We start from the raw sequence: 23,676 nt of genomic DNA, 5'->3' as shown, positions 1-23,676 counted from the left end.
TTGTGACAGCGCCGCGAGTCCTCCATTTTGCAGAGATTTGTTATGATGCGATTGGCGTACGGAGGTCTACACTCCCGATCCACACAGATGGAGGGAAAAAAACGAAGAGGCATACAGTAAGATGAAGCGAGGAGGGAAATAAATGAATGTGGCTGAGGCCATTCCGTGCGAGGAATGAAGAGCGAGATCGCGCCGCATTCCGACCGCTTCTGCTGCTGATTTGAAACGAAACGCTCGGCTTAAACGCTCTTTCTGCCACGGAGCCTCATGCAAATCTCAGAGCTGACCTCTGACCCTGCAGACAATTGTTGGGGTGGTGCTTAGAGAGCGCTCCCAGAGATCCTTCCCCTGGACTCCAATTAAGGGGGCTTCACATTACTATACACAACAGGCTAAATACTGGCCAAAGCGTCCTAAGGCGCTCTGCATGTGCTCGCACAGCCGGCCGGTGTCGCGGAGAAAACAGTCGGAGAGGTGATGAGGTGTTGGGATTTGAAACTCTTCGCCAAGAAAGCAGAGATAAAAGGAGCAGTAATGGTCAGAGAAGAAAGGAACATTGTTTATTAGACGTGTGGTTGTTGGAGTACACTACTTTACACTTCAAAGATGAAAGGCAAGGTGCCAATAAGTGAGGGTGTTACCTTAACTGAACACTTTTCCATAATGAGTTCTAACACAAAAGGATGCAGAGTTATGATGGAATGGCAAAGTGAAACATACTGTGTGTAGGGTACATGCACGAGCAGTAAAGCTGCACTACTGCAATGATAAAGTACTGCATTTGCCCCTTATAGTAGGAAATACAGTGGCAGTAGTTGCTTGTGTACTTGTGAAGCTATTAGCTGAATATTATCCACAGAAGATCGACTCTTATATTCAACACAGCACTTTACTCCTCAGACAACAACTGTGTTCTGAGTGGAATCGCCATCCTTGCCCGAAAAGTAAATTAAATCCATTTCGACAACAAATTATCATACAAACCCAGCAGCAGGGGTGGGGTCGATACAGTAGCAGGGGGGAGGGAGGTGGAGCGGATTATTGCATTTCTCTATACCCCGCCAGTGTGGAGTAGTCACTTTAATGAACAGAACACTTCATTTGAAAGGTCACAGGTGCTTTTTATCAGACTATGAGGGGCTGTTTTGCTGCGTCGTTGAGGGAAAATGCTGCTGAGAGAGGAGCTGCAAATGCGAGGGGAGCGTATGAAAGACGGTGCAGCGACAGCACGGCTACATACAAGAAATGCATAAAGATTTCACTTAAAGCATGCCAAAGCACTTATCGCCTGTCACTTTGACCGAGCATCTGCTTGCCAATCCATTTGAGTGCTCAGGTAGCTTGTGTGTGTGTTTTTTCCCCTCCTCCGTCATCTCATCAGAGATGCATTGAAATTCAATCGCTTGCATGGAATCAATGGGTTTGGGGAGAATTACCTGAGCAGATTAGAGCTGGAGGCAGCTGGAGAGAGCTATCGTTTGATCATGGCGGGGTTTTTTTTTTTTTTCCCTGCTCCGTTTGTTTTCACCGCACTTTAGCTAAATTAGTGATTACAGTCACACAGCCAATCTCGCCACAGCCGCCACAAAGGCCACAGACACACACCTGCAGAAGCGCCACAAAAAAATGGTTAGTTTAGTGGTGCAAAAAACTAGGAAAAGCTAATGAGAAAAACTGTCTCTCTCTTTTTTTTTTTTTTGTGCAATTTCCATGTGAAAATTGGCAGAATTAAAGTAGACACAATCAAAAGTTAAAAAGGACGTGTCATGCAAAAAAATGTCATACTGTTACGTGATTCAGTGCATTTAAAGGCAACAGATGAAGCATTAGATTTGGCATTTGTCTTTCAAATCACTGAATAACAAAGTAAAAACTTTAAGTTTTTCGTTGGCGGAGAAACAGCATTCTAATTCATGATTCATCCCGGACAGCGTAGGGTGGATGTTGACTAACCGGCCATGGTTAGTTTGAGAGGAAAACACATCTTAAACCCACGTTGCACCTTTTTAAACGTGGAATTTGCAACACAGCTGGATTTTAAAGTGCTGCATTGCTCAGGTTATTCTTTGCATCTACCCTAGGGGTGAGTATTGGCAAGAACCTCGCGATACGATACGTATCACGATATCACGATATCACGATATTGCGATATAAATAAAGATGAAAACACAAGTACCTGTATATGTACGTCAGATGATATTGATCAGAGGACAAGAGTAAAAATTCAAAACAGCCTCTCCATTTTATTAATTCCCATGAAATTCACTGGAATAAATATTGAAAATAAAATGAATTAAAATTCACAACGCGTCTAAACATGAATCTTTTTTTCTTTTTTTAAAATCCATCTCTGGAGTTTGAAAAATCGATATTGTATTGGGCGGCAAAGTATCGCGATATATTGCCGTATCGATATTTTTACCCACCCCTAATCTACCCTGCGAGGCCTTGAGTGAGGGATGGATTTTAAAACGATCAACTTCAGCGTTGCAGGAGGCTCGCCCCTCCTCCCTCTCCCCAAGATATCCCCAATATGCTTGCTGATCAATTCAATAACAAATGAGGCTTTATCAGAACTGTGGCGAGAATGCACAAATAGCCCTTATAATAATATCACTCTTATATGTGCATTTAGCCATGCTGTAGCCTTTCTGTTGATAAATTCATGCTTGAGCTGAGTTAAAGCGGTAAAGCTCAAACTGTGCAGTGTCCGCATAGTTGCGAGGGTATGCATGACAAACATTTGCTCATTTGCTGCAGGATGCATGCCAAAGTGTACGATTGCACAAAGTGTATTCAGCAGACTGATCGTGTGTGTGTGTGTGTGTGTGTGTGTGTCTATGCAGGAATCCTGAAATATAAGAAACGTCCGTTGTCTGTGTTCATGTCCGTTTCGGGGAGTATATATTTGCAGTGACAGCGTGCTCCCCTGACACGTCCTCGGGTCTCAGCTAACACCTCTTCTGGTGATGGGAGTCTGAAACCCAGACACTTAATGTATAGTGTGACATGTTTCATAATCCATAAGGTACCACTCAAATGACCAAAGAAATCCTGGTTTTGGAGGGAAAAAAAGAAAATTCTAAGCAAAGAGCTTGAAGATTGCTCACTGGGTGAGGTTTGCTATTCTTTCTGCAGCTATAGAGCTGATCTCCAGGCAGCAATCGAAGCACAAGGAAGTCTCAAAGAGTGTTTGGTATTGTTAGACTGCAAGGCTTTGACGCGTCTCACCCTCACTACCTTCATACCAGCGTCGCAAGAATACCGTGCAGACATTCAGGACCTTTCTCGCCACACCAGCGTGGCCTTCCGAGGCCTCGTGTCCGGGCTGTTTGGGGTGACTCAGCGTGGTCGCCATGGAAACATGAGTGAATGAACAAAGGCAAGAGAGAGAGCTTGTTAAACACGGTGGGGGCAAGGTCAGCTGGCCATGTGATGTGGGTGGTAGCGGGTGGAGGGGCAGACGGGTTGCATGAGAATAAATCAAACAACTCCGTTGACTCGATAACCTTGTGTTTGCTGCTACTGAATTTGAGCTGGTGGGGAAAAAAACACACACACAAAAAAAGTTTTCTTTTGTTGCGTGAGCAGAACACCTTAGCAGACCCGATGTGAAGTAAACCAATGCTTGACACTTGTACCCCCACAGCCATACACAAGTCTCAGACATAAAGCGTGGTTCAGGTAAACTGCCGGCTGGATATGTGAGACTCTAAGGCTCTGTGGGAAAATAAAAAAATATAAATCAGACACTGCGGATTCCATGTCACTGCATTCAGAAGAAGCAGGCAGGGGTTCGGCAGCCTTAGCCCCAATTATAACCCAGCAGATGACTGCACATCACACGGAGCGCCGTTACGTAAGAAGGGGGGGATGAATACTCGTCTATTGCTTCTGACACATTCGGCTTCAGATCTGACAAGTGATGTGACTGATCCATGCCAAATCTGGTTCCAGGAAATGACAAAGACGGTGAGGAGTGAAACAGTGGAAAGTCTGTAAATCACTTGTGCCAGGGCTTTTAATTACTACCTCAATAAAGTCTGAGAATACACTGTAAACACACAGTCGTGGTCACACAATCAATTCTAGATCGGGAGATCAGTCACGGGCTGCCGAGTCTCTACAGCTAACTCGGGAAGTGAGAATGCTCTCGTGGATAAACAGAGAGAGAGAAAAAAAAAAGAGGCTTTCTCCAGGGAACGCTAGATAATTCCCAATTGAGCCCACCGGCTCCCACCGACACAAGAGCGAGGAAACGCATTTGGAGGATGCTGAACTCTAATTAAGCGAGGTGGAAGGAACACACGCAGGTGTGGGTTGCACCTGGAAAGCCTGGCTTCTCCTCATCGGGATGATAACGCTGTCCGTTTCTGTGCGGCGTCGCTTTCAGCACATCCCTCTGTTCCTCCTCAAAGACACCTCTGGCGTGAAAATGCGGCGGGCTGGGAAGTCATCCACACCAGGAGGAGACACTCTCCCCTCGCTTGAGTGGCAGATACATTCCTGTGGGTTGGCTCCGACTCCTCGGCTCAGACACAGAAATGTTCAAGGCAGAGGAACGGGGGCCATTTGTAAAAACACAGCTGTTTTTTGTTTTTTTTCCTCCTTCAGAATCAGAGATAAAAACCATTCCTCTGATATTTTACTCTCCGGAATCAACTTCACAAGCAGAACCATATATCTACTGTCTTCTGGCAGCAGACGCAGACTCACTGCTGGAGACAGATAGCATTACACATCATTTTACAGCTGTTAATGCACTTAAAAGACATTTTGGAAATACACAATGCAGCTTCTTCAGCGAACAGGACGCCGTCACCTGTTGCTATGAAGTCCGGAGTGGGTCCATGTGTCACCGTGTGTCTCTGCCCTGTGTGCTCGGCTGTGAGTCAGTGAGAGCATGTGTTTTATCAGTTGCTGGCACTTGTTTGAACGGAGCCGTGATGAAAGCCTCGACTAACACAAGGGAATGTCAACCGAGGACTAAAGTCAACAGACGGAGGGCCTGTGAGAGAGGAACGCCCTCCGACATCGCACCGGACCGTCTCTCCGAACCCTCTCAACCGTCCTCCACCGGCAAGACAGAAATATACTGTCAAGATATGTGAGGAGAATGCGAAATATGAGACAGAGAGAGAAAGAGGAGACAAAAAAAACAAGCTCATAAAGAAGCGCCAGCCTCTTCCCCCCCCCCCCCCCCCCCTTTTTCTCTTCCAAGCAGTCAGCTCAGCAGAGAGAATTAAAGATGGCTGAGGATAAAACTGTCCACACACACATATGAAGCAGAATATGTCCATTTTCAAACACAATTAGAAACCTTCCTTCCGTTTAAAAAAGGGCTAACTGATGCAGACAAAATATTCAAGGGGAAGCTCAAGATCCTTTTGCTTTGAATATATTGTTGAGATTACAGCCTTGTATTTCTCGGTCCGGTAATATACTGTGATGGCAGCGGGAAGGGCAAATGGTAAAGTAGGCTGAGCAAACATCCAGCCCAATTCAAGTGAGAGTCGAAGCTTCGCTTATTTTTTTTTTTTTCTTTCTCCATTTTTTTGTGTGGGAAGCCAGCAGAATGGGCCTGAATCCCTATTGACTCACTGTGCTGAGACGTTTTCCCTTTTACCAATGCTAAAGTAGGCATGAGCACTAATCCTCAGGGGTTAAACGGAGTCTCCTCTGGGGTTTCCCTATCCTGAGAGAGCTGGGGGCGGTTGCTGCTGCTGCTGGAGCGCGCACAGAACTTTAATGTATCTGGCAGAATTTTGGCACAACTTTTAAAAAAAAAAACTATGCAAAAGGGTTTCCAGCTCCAAAACTCAATAAAGCAATCCATGTGGAGTTCATATCTGCTCCGAATGGAGATCCCACGGCAGACACGCAGGTGATAGGCGTGAATAAGAGCGAAATACTGCTGATGATGGTGATGATAATGAAATTTTAATGATCACAGAAGGGGGAAATTGGGTCACTGGAGCAGCAGAAAGTTACAGACAAAAGTGCAGAGAATTAAATGCGGAATAATTCTCGGGTATAATAAAAGAACATAGTTGGAGCTTTGCAGCAGATACTAAAAAAACATCTGCATCGGTAGAAGCTGCAACACAGTCAAGAAGAATAGCAAATACCTGCCTGCAGCTGTTCGTTTTATGAGCTACAGGAATATAGTAGATATACAGAACAACGGCCCGTGCAGAAATGCATTATAAGCCGTGTACGTGATCGTTTAAAAATAAATAAATACAAATTTGACGATGTGGATTGTAAACTGCTTAAACAGGTATAAAACAAATAGCTTTTGCGAATGATACAGTCACAGTGATGAATGTTTCCAAATAGGGAATGCTGGCATTTTCCACATTAGGGTGACCTTTAACAACGGGAAGAATGCTTTTTTTTTATTTTGAGAGCCTATTGCAACGTTATGCAGAAACTTGATGCGAGCGGCTACGGTTCAATCAACAGAAGGACCGCTCACCAATAACACCCGCCACAGAGAAAGGGACCATTTCCATTTCAATTCGCAGCCATTTTCACACCAACACGCAGACAGCATCAGCAGCTGCCAAAAGCCTGGCAGCTCTTGCCCCCAGTGTTTTTCCCCCTACTGCCGCGTATAAATCCACATCTGTTATTGCCTGTGTGATTGATGTCGGTTATAATGGCACTTCTTCTATTTACCCATGACATCTACCCATCTCCTCTCTCGGCGGCGTGCTGGTTGACTTCCTCTACCTCGGGTTCGCCTTCGAACTTAAAGGAGTTCTTTTACTGGCCAGTGAAATGTCACAGCGGTGTCTTTATTGTTCATTTGTGGAAATAGAGCATGGAAAAGTATATTTTAAAAAAAGGTTATCATCTGCAAGGAGAATAGCATGGATCCTGAGCCCAGAGCCCTTACCTTGAAATACACTAAATAATGTTCTACTTCTGTTTGCACAGAGACACTCAGACAGACTGAAGAATGTCTGTTATCCTGTATTACCAAGCAATAAAACATATTGGCATATCTATACAAACACACTTTTTTGGAATGTTTAATTTATATCAACAATCTGCTTTTCGTCATGTTGGAAGGGATCCTTTCCCGAGGTTTTTCCTCCATTCCTCCATTAAAAAGGGGAACTTTTGGACAACGGAGGTTTTTTGCCTTTAAGATAACTAAAAAACTGCAACCTGTTTGCATGGAGGACATAAACACCCGCAGTCCCCCATGCTGCAATCCTCCCAGGCCTCTGCTAATGTAATGCACACCGCCACACACACACACCTCCATCTAGCAGAAGGTTAACCTCAGAAAACACCCCGGCAACAGATTGGAATAAAGAGGGCCTACTCCAATTACTCTCTTCGCCTAAAACATGTCATTCACAACTCCACCACAAGCACCTTACACTCCGCCGCTAATAGGTGGGCGGGGGAGTCTGCGAACACTTCTTTCAGGGAAAGTCATAAACGTCCCCAAGACTCAACCCGGTGCTTTTATTCACCCATCATCGCTCTCTATAGGCTTCCCTTTGAACGGGGGGCTCCTGGCTGCAGAGGAGTAAGACATTCGATATACGAGCCGCTCAGGAAGAAGTGGTGAAGAAGTGGTGCCAGACGGCGGGGTGCAGACACCTCCTTGTTGTCGGGGCGGTTGGAGGTGTCACCTGAAAACACCTTCCCATGGAGTTTTTAAGCCAATTAAGTAGCTCCGGTTCCCGAAGACGCCTCTCTCTCTCTCTCTCTCTCTCTCCCGCCGCAATGACAAAATGTCAACATAACTCTTCCCCAGCGCGGACGGATAACAATATAATGATGCAGATTGAATTAAATCACTCCAGACAACCATATGCAAGTGCGGAAGCGGATAATGAGAATGTATTCACACAGCGAGTGATTGAAGCGTCGGCTCAGAGTTGAGAGTTTGCTCTTAAGCGCATTAACGTTTGAAAATCTCCTATTGCTTTTGTGTTTCCCGAGCAGTGTGTCATTGTGTTCAGCAGTGGGGGAAACAAAGTTGGGAAATAATAATAATAATTATAAAAGACTTTTAAATTTGAGGTATGACTCGTGAGAGTAAACAAAATCACCCGGATCACAGAGAAAAACACAGGCAGAGTTAGTGTTTGGCACAGATAAGTGAGCGCTTTGATCAAGTTGATGGCAGCTGTGTGTGACATCCTTTCTTTAGTACTCCCACTTCGCTTCACCCCCAAATGCCAACTTCCTGTACATGATCCAATCAACGGGGGCCATTAAGGTCTTGTACAATCTATCTTATCTAGAGCAGCAAAGACTTGGTTTGTTTCTCAAGATAACATTAGTCCCGACTTCCTCCCCTTTACCTGTCCTTCTAAACCCTGACTGACCCTTCCATACGACCCTCCAACTCCTAATCTCCAAAAGGAATAAAGCGCCAACTTCACCCGAACGCTGAAGGAACTGCAGAAATCGGAAAGCCTGTTTGTCTTTAAGGCTCTGTCGGCGCTTACACAAGCATATGGAGGGCCATTGTAAAGATAAATGCTACCATTTAACAAAGATGCTAAGTTGGCTAATTACAGATTTAGTACAGGAATAGCAAACCTGTTACAAAGCAACAGAGAAGGGCTTCAATTAGCTACACTGGAGATGTATGCTGAACTGTGAAAACACTGTATGGTAATTCTATCTTTTATCTCCTTTATTGTGCTGATTAGTGCAGGGCGGGGGGGGGGGGGGGTGCTCTATCTAATCTGATCACAGAGCATTGTGTTTGAGGTCATTAACCTATGGGAGGTTCTGAGGTTGACAAGTCAGCTCCTACCCCCCTCTACCTTTTTTATGGAACTCGCTCATCCCTCAGTTCCCCCCTGTCTCTGCAGGCAACACAACAGAAATCACAAAAACAACCAAAGGAAACAAAAGACGGAGGGGGAAAAAAACAGCCGACGGGGCTATTTGCATGACTTGTCATTCTTCCACAAACACAAGGCCTAAATGTCTCCCGGCCGAGGCCCCTGAACTCGCCGAAGCAGCAGGATGTCGGCCCCTTTAGTCTCATTTGTTGTGTTGTGTGCATCCTAGTCCCCGGGAGATGAAAGGGACAACCTATCCCTCAACATCTGGGATCTGCATCAGAAAAGACCAGTACCTTACTGCACGGCGCTAACGGCGATCGTGCCTGTGGCCACGGCCTGCATCATGTAACCGACATCTGCATTCATATGCAGGAAGATCCAACAGGCTCCCCCGGTTGAACCTTTCTCTTGATAGAGCAACGCCACGATGCTTACATTAACATCTCCATACATTTATACCACACAACACCGTTTTTTTCCCTTCCATAAACCCTCTTTCTATGCCTGTCACACACATCCCACCTTCCGCAAATCAAAAATGAGAATATTCGAGCGTAAGCAGCAGCGCCACTCATCCACAAATCCTAGTTAAACTGTTGTGATACTGAAAAGCTGCGTGTCAGGATGGCAGAGCGGAGATGAAAGGCCCACAGCAAAGATCTCTGCTGATTGCCTGTAGAGGATGAATATGCAAATAAAGCAGAAGGTAAATGGAAAAACAAAGCGGGGGTTTTGGCAGCAGCCTTTTTACATGTTCCCCTTTATTTGGCATTGGTTAAGAACACGGAAAGTCTATCAATAATGAATTCCAGTCAGAGCAAAAGGAGGGAGACGTGAGAGGAAATCAGTCTCCATTTTCCCTTGTGAGCCCCTGAGCAGTTTTGAGGCCTACTGTATTTCTCACAGGCTTTTCAGTGAACACGCACTAAGCTTAAATGACAGATAAATGGAAAATTGAGGGCGATATAATAATATCCATAACACCCCAGCTTACATAGCACCAAACAGACTTGGGTCTGCGTGCAGAAAGTAGGGCACCGCAGTCTGCCAACTGCAAACCCCCGTCTATTGACCGCAGCGAGAGAAAAAAAAATAGAAAATCAATTATCTGGTCGAACGTCTGTGACGAGAGACAAAAAAACTAAAACTGGGCTCGGGACAGTTTGATACAGAGCAAGACCAACAGTTGTGTCGTCGCCAACAGGGGCCAAAGGGCACTTTAGCCAGCACTTAGCACAATCAAGTGGCTTCATATATTTAGATGTCTTTGCACACAAACGGAGAAAGGAAAAGCCTGTCTGTTGTCTAAACAGTGCAATTGGCCAGACAGACTAGAGTGCATCCTTGGGAAAAAGGAGAGCACCCGTCCCCTTAAACAAAAGATGAACAGGGCAACAGATTCCCCCTGGTCTTGAGATAACAGAAACCCAACACCGTCGTCCTCCAGTGGGGCTCTTTGTACGTCTGAGAGAGGGTCAATCAGCCACCGCTGACAGATATGTCTGCAGTCGATTTAGGAGAGGAAGGCACGGCGAGGTCAAGCATCGGTCCCCCCCCCCCCTCCAGAGGGAAGACAAGGATCAAGTCAGGATGTCCGAGACTGACCTTTTCTCACCTTTGGCATGCAAACACCTGGATTATACGATACAGTTAAACTCATTCAAATGCTTAAAAAAAAAACACAGTGGAAACTTTTGCGACACAACAGACATTTAGATAGATAAATAAATACAGATGTGCCTGGACGGCGTACAGGCAGACGATTTATAGTCGTCTGCAATCCCATTGTGCTTGGAACAAAAGTGAGAGCCACTCCAGCTGGAAAGCAAACAAAAAAAAACTCCACTGGAGGTCTAAGTAGTTTTGGCAAATGCTCCGAGTTTAAGTGTCGGTTCAATTAGGCACTCCAGTTAAGATGGCAATCATGGTTTTTTTTGTGTTTTTTTTTCGGTGTGTGGAGGCTGGAGTCGGGGAACGCGGTCCGCCCCGGCAGATAAACCAGGGGCAGGAGATGTCAGCGGCGGTCAGACACTTAAACAGTCACTCTGGTGTGGTACGCGCCGCCCCTTAATGAGGCAATAACAGTTGTTAGCTCATGAGTAGACAATGAGAGAACAGAGTATTAAACAGTGTAAATGGGGGGACATTAGTCGTGCCATTGTTTGCGTGTCAGGAAGCCACATCCATGAGATTCTTCGAGCGTGTTAAATTATTACTTCAGTCTTTTTAGCAGAGCTCCCATTCACGCGTCGTCGGTAAAATATTATCGGGGGGTCCCTAATGCTGGTTTACTGACAACATTTGTTCTTTACTCATTAATTATTACAGGACAGCTGCTCTCTCTTTGACAAACAGAAAGCATGATACATTAGGAGACAGATATTTTTAGCAGCAGTGAGAGAATAACACCTCTCCTTCACAAACCTGCTTGTTTGTGGAGAATGAATGCAGACCCTCCAGGCGTTTTTGCAACGTGAGAGCATAATAGGTTTGAGGTAATTAAACAAAAAAGCAGCATTTAGTAAATGACATGTACGAGATGGAGGCTCAGACAGCTGTGCACAGATGTGGTTATTGACGAACGCGGCGTCGACAGGAAGTTGATATTCAACAACAGTCATAGACCCCTCCCCCTGCAGCTCACAGCACCGGGGTTGTGGAGTCTGGGTCAGCTCTGCTGTACGAGCCTTTGACTAACAGGGTGACTCACTGCTGCTTTGGGCCTCGAAGGGAGCAGACCTACTGTTTGCCTCCATTTGAACGTGTAACCAAAGGGGGTCAAAGAGAAAGCAGGAGGGGGGCAAACGTCAGACCGGTTCAGGTGCAGGTCAGATGGACTCGCAGGTCCCTCACACACATGAACACAGTCGAAGTGTGATACACACACACACACACACACACACACACACAGGAGAATATTAGGAATTAGCACAATTCCAAATTCCTTTTAGAAATGATTCCGTTTCACTGTGACAACACCATAAAATATTCATTACCTGTCAGTGTTTAACAAACAACAACTGGTCTTTTATGTGCTACACATAGAAAAGCAAAGTTTTTTTTTAATTAGCATTTTGGAGATTAGAATTTTTACACTTGCTTGGGCAAAAATAATTTGGCTTTACGATTGGGAAACATTTAGTTTGTTGCCGTTTCAGAAGACATTTGTGGCATCTAGACAATAATAAAATATTTATAAAAAATAAAAAAAAAACACCTGCAAGAGAGATAATTGACAAATCATAACATCGGTAATGAAGCCCCTGATGAAAAAAAATATACCCTAATCATGAATTATCCTGACACATCTCAAACAAACATGCAAATGATCATTTAGCTGCAGCTTACAAAAACCACAGGCAGCTTAACACTACGGGGAAAAGACTATTTGTGCATGTGTGTGTGTGTGTGTGTGTGTGTGTGTGTCCTCGCCAACATGGACACACACTGTACATTTCCTCTCCCTTTTTTTCCCCCCCTGACAGTGAGCATTGGTTTCCAACCAGTGACTATTCACTCCTCTTAAGTGGACACATCTGAAAAGTGCCTTCCCCTTTCCTCCACTCCCCCTAGTGTATCCATCCAACACTGCATTTGTTCCTGTGCATCTCCCAAACAGAGCGAGAGAGAGAGGGAGGGAGAGAGAGAGAGAGAGAGAGAGAGAGAGAGAGAGAGAGAGAGGGAGGGAGGGAGGGAGAGAGAGAGAGAGAGAGAGAGAGAGACCCCTCCTCCAGATGACATCAGTGCTCTATTGAAGCTAGAGGCAAACACAACTCCACATTTGTATAGAGATCTAGCCGTGCACCTACGTCCTTGCACAGCCTCCAGATTGTGTGTGCGTGTGTGTGTGTGTGTGAGGGTCAGCAGTAAACATAGCAGTGCTGCGAAAGATAAAACTCCAAATAGCTCCAACCTTGTGAGCGACAGGAGCTTCTCTTTTTCTTTTTTTTCTCGCGGAATTCTGAATTGAAATCCTTCATAGCGTGGATTGGATTATTTTTTGTGGCTCTCTCCCCCCTCGTTGTGAGACCCAATTTAAAAAGGATACCTGTTACTTTCCCTTTTTTTTTTTTTTTTTGGTTGATTATAGAGGTAAGTGCGTGTTTTTGTTGCTGTTGGGAATGCATCCTTTCCATCTCTTTTTTTTTTTGGATCTTCTTTCTGGCTGAAGGGATTTAAAGTCATCCTCAGGAGTTGTATCTGAATTAGTTGCCCTCCACTTTCTTTATATATATTTTTTTATTATTATTATTATTATAGTCGACCCATGGCGAGAATAAAAAATGGTTTCTCTGATGTGGCTCTGTCACAGGCGTTAGAGAGAGAGAAAACACACACACACACATCGCGAGCGCACGTTTTCTTCCAAACAAGCTCGAGCTGTTAGTTTAGAAATCCTCCTCCTCAATTTTGTCAGATTTAAACAGATTCTTCATCAGCCTCCTCGTCTCGGATCTACCCTCTCTCCCGCAACTTGCTGCTTCGCTCCGGTCCCTCTTTATTCTAACAGCGACCACACACACCACGTCTCGATCCCTCTCTGGGTTGTTTTCCCCTTTTCCTTCCTCTCCTCCACTGTAGAGATGCATTTCATGTTGCGACACGCTACATTTCTTTCTCGATCGCAACATGTTTAATATAAAAAAAAATTAAAAGCACTTATAAAAGCAACAGGGACGTCTAACTAAACCTTACTCCAGCTTTTTTTTCTTCCTCAACCGGTGGGAAAATAAACGGTGGTGAATACGCAAACTGGAATAGGATTAAAGAGAGGGGATGGGGGGGGGGGGGGGGGGTGCTGTGTGATTTTAGTCTCCGCGTCGCAGCCGAGTCCGAGACTCCCCGGCGTGCGGCTGGAATTGCAGTGCGGATCCCGCGGAGTTACATGAAGGGGCAGCTGGAGAAACTCCGCTTAAAAACGCGTCCCCGGCGTCACTGTCTGGACTCTATTCATGCCCTCCTCCATTCAAATGTACCGTGTGTGTGTGTGTGTGCCACTGCAGGCTTGTCTGCAGATAATATGGACGCCCCCCCCCCCTCCCCACTACCCCTAAATAAAAAACATCATAGGTAGATGTAAGGGGCGCAGTCATGGAGGTCCCCTATGAAAATCCACATTCAAGTTGCCAAAAATACGCACCAGTTCGCGCACAAGCTCATTTTTACGCACGTTAACAGTGCCTCAACACCAACACATAGGACTGTCGTGTTCATGGAGCATCGAGAAAGAGACGCGGTTTGATACCTCAGTCATGGTGCAAACGGATCAGCTCCTCAATACAAACCCTGCAGCTATTTATCCCCACGTTGGATCAATGCAATAACATGGGGGGCAGCATATTTTTTAAGCTGGATGTATTATTGGCAACACCAGTGCAGGTACAGTTGTTAATCCGATTTAATACAGCCCCTTCGTCTTCATGAGACGATAAGGTCACACAGGCTTTAAATGCAGACTTATATGGACACATGCTGCAGCCGGATGTTTTTTATTATTATTTTTAATCTTAGCTGTAAACTTGACTTGTCAAGCGATGTAATGGTAGCCCTCTGTTGTCCAGCGTGTTGGAAATAGACATACAGACCCAATTGTCTTCAGTGATGAGTGCCCGAGGCAAACGTCCCCAGTCAGTTGCTTTCAGAGGGAATTCACGTTGCAGATTGACAACTAACCAGGTCACTACACGCAGTCTAATGCCAGAAGAGTTAACGCATTAAATATGAATGACTGCGTTTGGGGGGGGAGATAAAAAGTCATAAACAAGACTTCTGTAACTACTAAGCCATCTGAGATCCAACGCTGTACTCCGAGGAGGCCTAATTCTGCTTTTTCATAATTTATTCAGCCATTAAGCAGCATCTTACCTCCTACTCTGAGCTTTATATAATTTACGACAAGTGAAGATGTAAACATGGCTGCAAACTGAAATACTGCAAACGACCGTGACTCAGGAAAAAACGCCGTAGATTGGCCAGCAGGGAGGTTAACAAAACCTGTGTGTTGTAGGGAAGGTGTCAGGCCTGTGCTGAGATGGGCTCCCGTGAGCAGCTTAACATGAGAAGTCGGTGTTTGCTTGTCACATACAAACACATGCACACATTTCATCTTGCAGTGCCTACCACCCCCATGTGGGGAAAAACCACTGCAGCTGCTACGGATCTCTCCTTTCAGCGTGTTACAAAAGAGAAGACCCCCAGTCAGTCCCAGGCCTCTCTGTGCTCTTAATGGTGCGGCAACAAAAAAACGATCATCTGGTCAGCCCGTCTAAAAAAAGACAGCACCAGGAGGCCCACATACCAAATCCCTGAAACCATCAAGGAGGATTTTGGGCCCCGTTTTCTCTCTTGGGCTGTTCTGTGTCCCTGTGAATTCAGATGTGACCATGAATGTCCCATTGTGTGTCTGCAGCACAGCAGGCCGCTGCCTGTTGTCTTGATAACAACTTACTGATACAGAAATCAATGCTTCACATCGAAAAACAACTAAAACTCACCTTGCTCAAGAGCATCATGGCACAGGAAATCTACATACAACAGGACACGAGATGTTGCTTTCATATCAGATGAGCTTCTAAACCAAAGAATGTACATTTCTATGATAAACGACCTTAAAGTATTCATGATTTCCTGTTTTTCAGCTTAAAATATGTATATTTCAAGACCCGAATCTGGAAGAAAATCTAACCGACAATTTGAATATTGTGTGCAATCAATCATAATTCAAAACTTTATTATGTATTAGAATAAATAATCAACAGCAGATACAAACAACCCTGATTTCCCAATGGAGAGCTCAACTGTGGTTTAAAATTAATTTCAGGCCTCATGAATAATTTAACAGCCACCACCACCACCCCCCCCCCCCCCCCCCCCCACACCCCCCAAATGCAGCGTATGTAATATTTTCTGTATTTTACAGAAGTAAAAAAAAAAGTCATTCTAATCTGGAATACTTTTGACAAGCATGAAATTGTTTCTATTTGAGGGTTTTTTTCTGCAAAGCCTTTCTTGTGTAGTGTATGACTCCGGGGCACAAAGTCTTGGGCTCTGTTATTGCAGACTAATGTGCATTTATGCGTGTTGAGCTCACAATGGCTATCAGTGTCCAGCTTTGTGTGAGCCTCCCACACTCTCCACTGAAAGGTAACTAGCTGTACACACACACACACAATTTTACCAGGATGCTCAATTGAACTTTGCCAGTTCAGATTAAATGAAGCAGAAGCCACTTTGAGGGCTGCAGAAATCCCCTGTCGGCCCGGCGGAGCTTATTAGAACGATGGAGAAAGGCATCCATCACTAAAAATGTTTAACTCGGCCTCCAACTGCACTCAAAATGATTGTGTGCACATGAAAATAGTGTGTGTGTGTGTGTGCTTACATTTGCATCGTGTATGTTATTAGTAAATGCAATAGGAAAAAGGCTTGCAAAAATGCTGTGTATAAAGAAGGGGGACTTTTTAATGGTCCAAATAAAATGGTTTAATACCTAAACCCCCTCTGTTGGAGGCTATAAGGTCCACATGCTTGCCTTGTAGCGAACAATAGAGAGGGGCCACTCTCCTGAAATCCAATGAGCGTGGAAAAAAAAGGGGGGGAAACACAGCCAAGTATCTCGGCCTGACAGGGCTCGTCGTAAAGTGAGCATGATGTGCTTGGTTAAAAGCAGGCGTCTGATAAATCACCCTCTACATAACATCACACAAGGCCTATGATGCATTATGTTTTAGCTCTTTGTGACTATATTTACACCATGGAAGTATAGCCAGGCCCCCCCTCCCTCCCTCCCTCTGCCCCTTGTGCTGGACACCGAGCCAGATTCTGTTATCTCAGCAGGTAACGGAGTCGTAGCGGCCAAAGAAAGGCAAACCGAGTGGAAATGTTGCACCATGTGGCTATTTATGCAGAGAATCGTCATGTCTCACAGCCATAAAAGCCTATTACTCCAAGTGCAGGTAGATCTCGCTGGTTTCTTGGCCTTAGAAATGTGGAGAATTCAAGACCACACACTTTAACTTAATTCAGAGGATGGAGAACTTTACAAAATGAGGTGAAAAGGGCTATTTAAAATTTAAATAGCTTGACTAAGTGCTGCATTCCAACACGCAGACAGCACATATCCCCTCTATCATCTCACCATTTTCTGAAACCTCAAATTACTGAACGTCATCTTTCCCCCTCCACCCCAAACGTGTTACAATCCTTTTTTCCAGAAGTTAGTAGAGGTCACATCTGGTGCTTTTTCCCCCCAGATTCTAATCTACAACTAACGTAATATTGGACTTTAGGCCGTGTTTCCAAGGAAGGGGGGGTGGCGTTATTATTAGACAGCATCTCATGAGTTGTAATTGAGTTTCAAGCCCCTCTATTCCCTAATCTTCTCCTCGTCATGGGCTACAACTGTTAAATGGCCGGCTCCCTTGTTTCTAATTTACCTTTCCGTGTTTCACAGCAAACGGTGACTGCCAGCAGGTCACATATAAGGACACAAAGCTATTGTGTTGTAAGAGGAAACATAACATTTTCCTTTGCAAAAATAGAATTTCCTTTGCCAACAGAAATGGCTTTCATAGAGGGTGTGGCGGGGGGTGAGGGGTCACGGAGAGGAGCTTGGAGTGACAGGGATGGATGCAGCCATCCTCTTCTCCATACAAAATTCAAATTGGCCTCATTTGTCATGGGTGCTTTTTAACAATGCAAGTAATTCAGTAAGAATTGGCTGGATCCGTTTTTTCCTCTCATGTGTGCAGCCTGGACTAGTTTCCAAATTAGCTTCATTTTGTTTTAAATGGCCCGAGTTTTCTTGTAAAACAGCAAAAGCTTAGCTAAGCGGTGAACCGGACTGAGAAGGGCACGGCGACTCCACCCTCTGCCATTGTGTTGGGGTCGAGTTCACGGTTGTCTTTCGTATGCATAGACATTCTTTTCTTGGAACGCCATAGAAAAGAAATGCGGTGTGTTAGAGTTACGGGGCTGTAAAAGGGCAACAGGCGAAATCTAAAAAGGAAGAAAACTTCATAATATATAGGAGGTTAGAGTTCAGTATCAACCACCTTCCTAAGTGAGATTTCCTCGGTATCAAATGTCAATGACTTAAGGTTTCATAGTAAAATCAGAATGGGTCCTTGAAACGTACAAGGTTGTAGAGGGTGATGTATTCTTGAAGAAGAAAATAAGTGTCTTTTATCCAGTCTAAAAGATTGCTTTCCTCTGATAATGGAAACATTATGTTGTACTGACTGAATGTGGGCACTAAAGGTGTTTGTCTGTGGTTTATTTTTTTCAGAGCACCACCGCAGGTGTGAGGAGGGCACGCATGAGTCAAGCTGCAGATGCTTGAGGGAGGCCGGGCCCAGAAGGATAAGCACCTTGCCCCGTTTTGCTCCTTAGAGGAAAGGAGAACATTGGTTATCTGCTTCAGGAAAAGGGACCAAAGCCCTGGATTAATGTGTATACAGGCTCGACAAGGGAGCAGAGGATTCTGGGTTACCTGAAGACCTGGAGTACACAAGTAAACAGGCCCGCATTGAGCCCGTGGCACGGGGGATTGGCATGGCTCAGACCAGCTTTGTGTCAACTCATCATGCCTGGTGGGCTTGATTGCAGAAAGGAGTCGTTGCTAAAGCTCACCCCGTCCTGCACGCGGAACTCTATACAACACCCCTAAAATCTCATTTGCAGTTATGGCTGTTGAGCTCAACACCCATTAGGATTTTTTCAATATTACCCCAAGAGCGCATGTTTTGTCAGTGAGAGGGGGATGCTTTTTTTCCTAAAGGCTTATCTGCCATGGTAAAGGCATTGAAAGCATGAGCCTCTGACTACACAGAGGAGGTCATCGCCCAAACAAGGATCAGCTCTGCAAACACTGACCAGGTCAGGATATCACCAGAAAACCCCTCGGACAAACTTTCCCTTTCAGAAAAGAATCTTGATTGGATTTTTTTTTTGGCGGCTGGAAAGGATTAACCACGTCATATAAATCAGGTATGACAAATACAGATGGCTTTGCTTTTTATCCACTTCACTGACCAGGCATTTTTAATGAGACATGCAGGAAGAGAGGTCACGGCAGGAATGCACAATTAAAGCAATAAATCAGTATTAGCCCAATCAAAAGAGAAGATGTCAATAGAGATGAGATAGACAGCCAGTTGGCACTGTTTGCTTTGCACCTGATTGATTTATTCATTTAGATATACTTTAAACACACCACAATTACTGTGGAAGGAAAAATTGAAGCTCATATATTTCACCTTGTAACCTCAGGAAAACCAAAAACCTGTCCTTTGATCTTAACTTGCAAAAGCCTTTTATCAGATCACTTTTTTAGATAGCGAAGAGGCATTCCTTCCTTATCTTGTAAGTGGCCGGTTAAACCCTAGAATTTGAATGGCGAACAGGCATGGGTAATGATCAAACAGGAATTAAGGATTTGTCAGTTCGACAACAGTTCATCAACAAAGCCGGACTTTGTTCACTCTCGAGGTCCGTGGCGATGAAAGGCAGCCTTGAGATACAGAAAATGTGTAAAACGACGAAGGGATGCTATTACATTTCACAAGTCAGGGCCAAAAGGCACAGACACAGATTAATTTCCCAAAGCTCTCAAGTTGGAACGTTTCTTAAAAAGCAGGTCTGTTTCTAATGCAGGTTACTTTTTAAAGTCTCGAGCGTACAAATCTATAGATGAAGAGAGTGCTCTGAACAAAACAGGTTATTGGAGGGGCGCAAAACTTTCACTGCTTTTGTTTCAGTCTGGCATTTCTAATGATAAATTCATACACATATAATATGAGGAATTCAAACTGATTCTTTCAGCCGTTATTTAATCTAGAAAGTGCTGTAGGCAGCATTTCAAACACCCTGCAATTATGAGAACAGGAATTTGGCTCTCCTTTAAAGGGCTTGTGCATTAAATGTACCCTTGTGTCTTCTCCCCAGGGGCTCTTGAGTGATTAGACTGCCAGGCAACACAGCTTCAAGATGGTGCGTCAATGCAAGGCCTTTATCCTCTCCCTCATCAGGGTCGGACTGCTGCTGGGTCTTGCTAACCCCCTGGTGACCTCTGCCTCGTGTCCCTCAGCCTGCCGCTGCGATGGGACCTTCATCTACTGTAATGACCGTGGCCTGACTTCCATTCCTACCGGTATGCCTCAGGATGCTACAGTGCTCTTTTTGCAAAACAATCGCATCAAGAGTTCGGGCATTCCTGCAGAGCTCCGCCGGCTGACTAATGTGGAGAAGATCTACCTGTACTGCAACAATCTGGATGAGTTCCCCACTAACCTTCCTCTCGGGCTGAAAGAGCTCCACCTTCAGGAGAACAACGTTCGGATGATTACCCGTACATCTTTGGCTCAAATTCCATATATTGAGGAACTACACCTGGATGATAACTCGGTATCTGCAGTCAGCATAGAGGATGGGGCCTTCAGGGACAGCAATCACCTCAGACTGCTTTTTCTCTCCAGAAACCACCTAAGCACCATCCCCTCAGGCCTACCCATGAGCATTGAGGAGCTGCGCTTTGATGACAACCGCATCTCCTCCATTTCAGAGCAGTCGCTGCAAGATCTCATCAACCTGAAGCGACTAATCCTGGACGGGAACCTGCTGAACAACCGTGGGATTGGGGAGATGGCTCTCATCAACCTGATCAACCTGACTGAGCTCTCGCTAGTGAGGAACTCCCTGACTTCGCCGCCAGCCAACTTGCCGGGCACCAGTTTGGAGAAGCTGCAGCTCCAAGATAATCACATTAATCATGTCCCGCCTGGGGCTTTTGCCTTCCTTAGGCAGCTGTACCGTCTGGACCTATCTGGCAACAACCTGAGCAGCCTCCCACAGGGTGTATTTGAAGATCTGGACAATCTCACACAGCTCCTGCTGCGCAACAACCCCTGGCAATGCACTTGCAGGATGAAATGGGTGCGTGACTGGCTGCGGTCGTTGCCGACTAAGGTGAATGTACGCGGCTTCATGTGCCAGGGTCCTGATAAGGTCAAAGGCATGGCAATTAAAGACCTGACTACAGACATGTTTGACTGCACAGATTCAGACCTAATCTCCACATATGAGACAAGCACAGTCTCCAACACGTTGCGCCCCACACAGCCCCAGTGGCCCTCGTTTGTGACTAAAAGGCCTGTGGTAAAAGGGCCTGACATTGGTCGGAAATACCACAGCACTACCACCTCTTCGGGCAGAAAGATCATCACCATCAGTGTGAAGTCGAGCAGTGCGGATGCAATACACATATCATGGAGGGTGTCGCAGCCCATGACTGCCCTACGGCTCAGCTGGCTAAAGCTGGGACACAGCCCTGCCTTTGGCTCCATCACTGAGACTATTGTGCAGGGGGAGAAGAAGGAGTACCTGCTCACGGCACTGGAGCCAGAGTCTTCCTATAGGATATGCATGGTTCCCATGGAGACCAGCAACATTTACCTGTCAGATGAGACCCCTGTTTGCATCGAGACAGAGACTAGTTCAAAATTATACAAGCCAACTACAACTTTAAACAGAGAGCAGGAGAAAGAGCCTTACAAAAATTCCAGTCTGCCTTTGGCCGCTATCATTGGAGGGGCTGTGGCTCTTTTGGCAATAATCATGTTGGCACTGGTGTGTTGGTATGTCCACAGGAACGGTTCACTTTTTTCCAGAAACTGCACCTACAACAAAGGCCGTCGGAGAAAGGATGACTATGCTGAGGCTGGCACCAAGAAGGACACCTCCATCCTCGAAATACGAGAGACCTCTTTTCAAATGATCCCTATAAATCACCTGCCAGTGTCCAAGGAGGAATTTGTGATACACACGATTTTCCCACCCAATGGTCTGACTTTATACAAGAGCCCACATAACGACAACAGTATTAACAACAGGAGCTACAGAGACAGTGGAATACCAGATTCAGACCATTCCCATTCATGATATTGCGCATGGCCATTCATGATGAGTGCGTTACATAAACAGAGTGGCAAGACTTTTACAAAACACTGGATCTATAAGACTAAGGAAGCAATGTTCTGTACATTTGCCATATAATTTATATTTAAGGACATTTTATGGAGGACGAAGAACGTTCCAGTTGCAGGCCATCACTGAACCATCAGTGGGTATTGTGACAAACTGCAATTCTATATTTTAGGAATTTGTAGTAATTTGTACTGTATTTCCTTTGCTTAAGGTTATCGACCAACTAAAAGAAACTCTGTGTTCTCCTGAGATATGATGACTTGTCAACTGTGAAAGTGGGTTTTCATTGCTGTGTTGAACAATCAGACCTTAGAAAACCTTGTAGTATAAGCACAGGTCATTCTTTTAACTTTGTGGCTGTCTGAAAAACAAAAAGGCAAAAAAATGACATGAAGTAAACTAAGGCACAGCCGTTCAACCAATTTGCAAAGCAGGCATGTTGCCCTCGAACGAGAACGAGCGGTCAGTGGCCGCCTCCACACAATACGGACCATGGGTTTCGCTCTACTATTCACCTGGTATGGAGTATGAATAACTAAATATGAGGTGCCATGCTTTATTTCTCTGCTTTGTTCAGTGTGTGATTTTTTCCTTTTCTGTTCCGCAAAGAAGAGGAAACACAGCAAAGCCACCCAAGCAGGGTTCCAGTGTTTCTGATAGGATTGTAGACCACAGCACAGGGCAGAAAAAGCACACCGACCTTAAGGAGCTCACCGCTCCTCAGAACAAGTAGACTGGACAGGCTGATACAGAGGACCCCCCGCTATCTCTATTTGTACAAGCCAACAATGGCCAAACAACAATGGCGGCATTCTTTAGTACCGTGTACCATACGTCATTCTAGTCACCAGGCCGAAAAGACAAAAACACGTTAGCTTTCATTAGGATTACCACAGTGTCAGCAACTCCTTGTTATGAGTATTATTTTGTATTATTTTCCAAATGAACACACTATTATGTTTCCACAATTTGAAGTTAACTGTTCTTAACAATTGAAAACCAAAGTGCATTGTATGCCCTTTGGCCAGTCTTGTATGTGCCTTGATCCAATGCTTATTGTATTTAGCTTTTTAAGAAACCAGTGACTTTTTTTCATACACACTTGAATATGAAAAATATTGGTCATATTACAGAATAAAAGTGGACAAAAATAACTTTGCTCTTCCTTACCTTGAGTGCAACAAATCCAACTGAAAACAATATTTTGGCGTTGTTTTATTATGTTCACTATTCACTATCACAATTATCCCATCATGCTTTGCTGTGATTGCTCAATTTATTTCATTTTTTCTACTCGAGATAATTGTCTTTAAATGTGAAAAGTGAGAATGAATGCACCACGGGACATGATTTATTCATTCATATCTCAAATTACCATCTAAACTCACACCTTAAAATCTCCTGGATATGTAAACATAACCTCCTTTTTTATCTCTCTCAACGATCTGAACTCTGAGGTCTTACTTTTCATAGCCTTAAAACCCCATCTCAGCCTTCCAAGACATCGTGAACTCTTTAGCAATAACCGGGATACTGTTCTTGAAACCCAGTTTTCACTCCGTGAGCAGTCTGCAAAGCAACATCTGCTCGAGGCTGCTGTTGTTCTTTCGTGCGGTGAAGCCATGTGTGACTTATCCGATTGGCCAGCGAGAGAAATGTCACAGCAGAGTAGAAATGTGGCTGTGGAGAGATTGGACTCTAGGGTTTGATGAACCTTCCAGGCACCGGGGCAACAGCAAACTAATGACGAGGCACCATATGGAGGGTGGTACAGGCAGACCCTGATGGGGATGCCCGTCCCTGCAGAGGACAAAGTATATATGCACTGCTCAGGGGCTCCAGGCAGCACACTTAATGACATGGTTGCAGC

The 23,676-nt window shown here is 44.9% G+C and overlaps 2 protein-coding genes across 5 annotated transcripts in view; one reads left to right on the top strand and one right to left on the bottom strand.

Moving 5' to 3' along the window:
* The window catches only part of macrod2 (mono-ADP ribosylhydrolase 2), a 382,263-nt gene that overhangs the window by 292,210 nt on the left and 66,377 nt on the right, over window positions 1-23,676 (bottom strand). The gene's annotated exons all lie outside the window — the stretch shown is intronic.
* Window positions 12,612-22,254, top strand: flrt3 (fibronectin leucine rich transmembrane 3). 2 transcript variants are annotated; one of them, XM_084021575.1, is made up of 3 exons: window positions 12,612-12,904; window positions 18,114-18,812; window positions 19,770-22,254. In XM_084021575.1, the coding sequence occupies exon 3, from the start codon at window positions 19,812-19,814 to the stop codon at window positions 21,759-21,761; it is 1,950 nt and encodes a 649-aa protein (XP_083877701.1). In that variant the 5' UTR covers window positions 12,612-12,904; window positions 18,114-18,812; window positions 19,770-19,811; the 3' UTR covers window positions 21,762-22,254. The 2 variants fall into 2 exon arrangements, with proteins under 2 accessions (XP_083877701.1, XP_083877700.1); XM_084021574.1 differs by having other exon boundaries at window positions 12,612-12,917; window positions 18,112-18,812.

The sequence above is a fragment of the Eutrigla gurnardus genome, assembly GCF_963514095.1.
Source record: "Eutrigla gurnardus genome assembly, chromosome: 11".
NCBI lineage: Eukaryota > Metazoa > Chordata > Actinopteri > Perciformes > Triglidae > Eutrigla > Eutrigla gurnardus.
This window is presented reverse-complemented; position numbering and strand designations above follow the sequence as displayed.